This window comes from Alligator sinensis, unplaced genomic scaffold (assembly GCF_000455745.1).
Source record: "Alligator sinensis unplaced genomic scaffold, ASM45574v1 scaffold153_1, whole genome shotgun sequence".
In the NCBI taxonomy this organism is placed as follows: domain Eukaryota; kingdom Metazoa; phylum Chordata; order Crocodylia; family Alligatoridae; genus Alligator; species Alligator sinensis.
Genome location: NW_005842099.1, coordinates 2,185,445 through 2,190,755, shown reverse-complemented (window position 1 = coordinate 2,190,755; position 5,311 = coordinate 2,185,445). Strand labels below are relative to the sequence as shown.

General features: G+C 47.6%; 1 protein-coding gene across 2 annotated transcripts in view; it reads left to right on the top strand.

The window, feature by feature from the left end:
• Positions 1–4,515: 4,515 nt before the first annotated feature.
• Positions 4,516–5,311, top strand: part of LTV1 (LTV1 ribosome biogenesis factor) — a 21,205-nt gene continuing 20,409 nt past the window's right edge. The window contains exon 1 of one of the 2 annotated variants that reach the window (XM_025204849.1): positions 4,516–4,913. In XM_025204849.1, coding sequence (XP_025060634.1) covers positions 4,911–4,913 — 3 coding nt within the window. In that variant the 5' untranslated portion in view covers positions 4,516–4,910. The remainder of the gene's footprint in view (positions 4,914–5,311) is intronic. The other variant, XM_006024241.3, reaches the window with a different exon arrangement.

Here is a 5,311-nt window from a genome sequence, read left to right as displayed (position 1 = left end):
CAGACTACAACATGCCATCAAAATCAGATGAGCTAACCTCCTTCCATAACACCAACACACTAAAATCTCATGGCAAAGACAACACACAGTATACTAAATCATGGTAAAGACTTAAGTCTTCAGAAAATGACAAGAGTAAGAAAGAGAAAAATATACAGGCTTCTGAAGCTCTGGCGACATCTATTGAAAAAATATTGAAATATACACTATAGGTAATCGAAACTGAATTAATAGTGTTCTGTTATACTTACAAGATAGTGATAATGTAGGCTGCTCAAAATTAAAATTGATTAGTACTTTTAAATGTCATCTCTTAATTTCCTAATAACCAATTAAAATTCATTTTTATAATCTGTAGATGTATTGAAGGTAAGAAAGTCTCCCGTTTTGTGATTCACACTTTCCTTCTAAAAAAAAAAAATATCTTGTAGTCCTGAAATATCAGGTGTAGGTCTTGCTGGAGTACTGATCGATACAAGCATTAATCAGTGCATTTACTGCTCACATAACGGCTCTACTAAAGCACTGACCAAAACAGGATGTATACACTTGTTTACATCAGTGATACTCAATCTTCCAGCCTGTGCTGCTGAGTAAGTGGTACAGGGGTGGTCCACAGGCCAGATCCTATGTGTGAGGTCAATCCACAGAAGCAATCTGGTCACACGTCAGCCCGACCCACATGCCAGTGTAATCTAGCACACCAAGCCCCAGGGCTCTGCCCAGGCCTGAAAATTGGGCAGCAGGGAAGTGGTGGTTAACACTGACAACCCTGTTACCAAAATTTCCAGACCTGTGGGGAGCCCCACAAGGCAGGATGGCACTGCTCCTCTGGCTGGATTTGGCCTACAGGCCAGAGGTTGAACACCACTGGTTTACAAAAAAACCCTAAAATGTATGCCTGTAAGATTAGACTGCAAAGACCCCTGACAAGGCTGACTGTTTAAGGGGTCAGAACACACAAGATAACAACAGGATGTCCAAAGATTAGAGTGATCCGGGAAAAAATGGTAATGTTTGTTAAAATACATGGTACAGGAAATGTCTGATGTAAACAGTCTGAGGTAAACAAAGTTGTTTTGATCAATGTATATAAGGGGAACAGGAAACCCTTAGAACTTTTAGCCTGCAGCAAAGGTGCCGAATTTACCCAGGTGAATTGCGCTAATATCTTGCCACAAGTATCCAGGGCTAAGACCTTATAACCATCTGGCCATGTGCATTAGTAAGTGCTTTAAGTAATGAAACTGGCTAAGCCTTTACCACCAAATCGAGCCAAAGGTCATTCTTCCTATAACATCAAGGTCTTCAAAGGAACACATGCTGTGTACAGCATCAGCAGCACAGACAATACTATGACAGTGTCCATACATAGAGAGCAACACTGACCAAACAAATGGAGGAACAACTTCAAGTACGTTTTTCTTAAGAGCATGGTCTGTGCATCTTTATCTGTGTATAGTATAGATACTAGAGTTTGTATCAGTAGTATAGAAGATAAGAACTCATTATTCAATATGGCTAAAGAACTCGAAAAATAAAACTGATATGCATTAGGTTAGACGGAGCCTTTAAACTCACTCCTGAATGTGGACTGATAAGTAGCTGCACCAGAGAAGATTTGTGCCTTGGAGAGATCCTTTTGAGGAACAACTCTTCAGACTCCAAGGCAGATCAAGGAGGGAAGTTTTATTGTGCCCATTCTCTTTTTTTTTTTACTTTATTAACAGATCCAAATTATCAAATACATTTTATATTTAAAGATATATCCAATCCTCTAAAATATATATAAAGACAGATAGCTATCTTTAGTACCTATCCTAGTCTACACAGGTTTTTATACCTCATTACAAGAGTTTCTGCAAATGTATCTGCACTACATAATGCAACTAACATCTGTCACATGGTGTTGTTTACTCATCCACTCCCTAGAAATGGACGTATATGCAGTGGAATTTCCTGTTTTTGTAGTATGCAGATTGTTTGCATTTTGTTTTTTGTATTTATGTTAGAGGTGGTCAAGTTAAAGAAATACATCTTACACTTGAAGTGAATGGGGGTGCATGTTGTGATGGTCCTTTACTTCCTGAGGCGATCATCCTGCATGAGATCAGCCCCAGAGAAAGCTCTGTCTCTATACAGATGTTTGTCCCCTTTACTAGAACGCTTCATTGTGCCTGAAAAGCAAAGTTGTCAAGCACAGCATCTGCCCTGAAGTTTTAAACAATTTTCAAAATATTCTAAACTGGGACCATGGATAAGAAGGTAAAGACCAAGAACTAGCACTTGACTTGTTATGCTATGGAAAATCAGTGTAAAGATTCAAAGATATGGATCAGATATACTCATAGTAACTTGCATTGCTGAAAGTTGTTGCTTTATTTTATGCTAATTCCATGCTGAAGGTAGGGCAAGGTAATACCTTAAAGGTTGCCTAGCTCAGGCAACTTTTCTAGTCAACAACTCATTTCACCAGATGCCACGCAGTATAGTAGTTCCAGTTTCCTAAATGCTGAAGATTTCTTAACCAGGCACAGTACACTGCCGTAGTACAGCTAAATGAAATAAAGGCATAAATAACTAAGACTAAATCCTCATCAACTAGGTTGGGAGACAGCCTCTATGCAATGCTGGCAGAAAGTCTTGTTTGTGGATGCTACTGTATCTGAACGTAGCAGGAGCAAGGAATCCAAGACCAGTATTAACCTATGGACTGAACTGATCAACTGGGGGTTTATGCCTTGAACCAAAGAAGACACCCCTTTATTCTTTTCTCCCCACACCAGCATTAATACTTTAACAAGGCTACTCCATCCTACCTTACTGCCTCTCTACCCACTTGCTTGTGAGGGGACTTGCCCTCTTCTCCCTCATGCTAAACCCTGACCTAAAATTGAAGTTCAACGTGGCCTGACAGGGCAGATGGAGGCTCTTTGGCGCCATTCTGCAAGCACAGAGGAGCAGACCACATCATGAGTAGAAAGCCCAAGAACAGGAGATAATTAGGAAACTAAAGAGAAGGAGATTTGCAGAGGGTCATGTCATTCTCAAATGGAAGACATCAGTGGTGGGTCACAGTGCCATGGCAAGGAAGTTTGGTACCCAGGGCAAAGCCTGCAGCGGCAGCCCACCCTTACCCCATGCACAGATCCAGGGGGGCACATGCCCCCACCCCTTGCCTGGTAGTGCACCCAGCAGTGGGAACCACCCTCCCCCTGTCCCCGCACCCCCTCATTTGAGCTGCTCACAGCTGTCCCATGCCCTGCCCTGGCTGGGCAGCACCCGCTGGCGTCCCTTCACTTTGGCACCAGGCGAGGTCACCCCACTCGCCCCTCCCTTTGCTACAGCACTGGTGGGGTCATGTACAGGAAAAGAGGTTTCTTACACCAGGAAACCACTTCTCCTGTACACTTGTCGCTCTTTTTCACTGCAGGTTACAGAACTGCAGGATGAAGAAAGAAACAGAATGAAGGCAGGGTAGATTTACACCTTATAGAGTAACCAAAGTGTGTGTGTACGTGTGTTGCTCCCCTACCAAGAAGAAGTGCAAGCCTGGCCAGTTCACTCCAGGGAAAAACACATTAGCCCTACACATACATAGGGGCCGTGTCCCAGAACAAATGCTTGATCTATTTACTACCTGGGGGGGCCCTCCTTAAACGCTGCTTTGTGCAGGCCCTTTCACAGACCAGTTAATTTGGCTTTCCATTGACGTAACTTAGAGCAGATAGTGTTTTCTTTTCCTTTGGACTCAGCTGGAGAGATGTACCCCCAGCTTTCCTGGGCTGAAGCTCACTTCATCAGATCCTGTGACAGGATGGGTATAAACAGCGCAGCAGTACCCCCTCCCACACCGTGCACAGGTGAGGCCTTTGGCTCAGGAAGAAAGCCTCGTGTGACAGGACCAGGCAGGCACATGTTCACTGTCACACTTCAAATCCTTCAGAACTATGCAGGATAAAATGTGTTAACGCTTCTCCTGTGCCATGGCCTCACACTAGCATGAGCTGGTAGGGCTAGTGTTTTCTTCCAGGGCCACCATCCAGGCTGCATCCTTCTCCCCGGCAGCGGGGCAGCTGGGGAAGGCCACACGTGCAAACGCCTGTGCTGCCCCCACTCAGAAACGGATCAAACCCCAGGCCCATCAGACTAACAATTGAAGCGTGATTTTCCCGAGGCCTGAGTCGTACCCAGAGGCAAGGACAGTACTTTACACGCACAGCCGGAAGAGGAGTGAATCCGAATTAGCCTGGCCGTCCCGCGAGAAGCGCCCACTCGAACGGCACCCGGCGCCCTGGGTGGGCGGGCGGGACAATGGGCTCGCCGGCCCCCATGATAGGCTTTCTGACGTCACGGAGAGGCGGAGGTCCTAGCCCCAGTAACTGCAAGGACTGCAAAACCCAAAGCCAGGGCCCAGCAGCGCCCACCAGTGACCAACCATAGCCACCCTGGGGGAGGAGCGAACGGTGCGGTAAGTTCTATTCTGCTCCGCTCCCCAACGGTGCCTGACGTCACTTCAGCGCGCCGGCATCCAGAACCTTGCCCGAGCGGCTGCTCCGCGCATGCGTTTCCTCCTTTAGCCCCTCTCCCTTCCCATGCCTTCCCTCGTTGCTTTAGCGGAGTGGGCCGAACCATTCGTGCCGGTTCGGAAGGGGGCAGCAACAGTGGCGCGTTATTTCTTAGTCCTTTTTTCTGCGCGGAACACTCACTAAAACCCTCCACGGCGCCTTTTACCACCTCTGACGATGGCTGTTCGCCGACCAAACGGAGGTGGCGGGGTTTAATCTTCCTCCCCTCCCCCCCACGAAAGGCGGAACTTAGCTCGTTCCAACATGGCGGCGGCGGTCGGGAGTTGCATGTGAGGGGCGTGCGGCCTGTGTTCAGTCCCCGCGCGCTGCGGGCCTCGCGCCATGGTGAGCAGCGGGGAGAAGGGAGAGCTGTGGAACCCCCGCGTCCCATCCCCCACCCCGCGGCGGGCGCGGGACGCTTCGGGGGGGGTGCAGGGGGACGTCACCCACTGCCCTGGGTTGTGGGCCTAGGTGACCTCCTGAGGTCTCTTGCAGCATTCATTTCCAAATATCAGATAAAACTGGCATCTTCTCCCCTCCCTCCCCCTCGGCATAATAGCGGAGCTTCTAGTTTAACTGGAGAAAAACTTGTTTCATGGGATGAGGCACCTCGCCCTGTGCCCACCCTGCTTTTCTGAATCCTAGATCTGCTCATGGGTGCCACTGGCACTGCTTCATAAATTGTGGCTCTTATCAACTCTACCTGAGCTTTCCCCTGGCTGCCTGTTTCCCAAGTCGGAAGA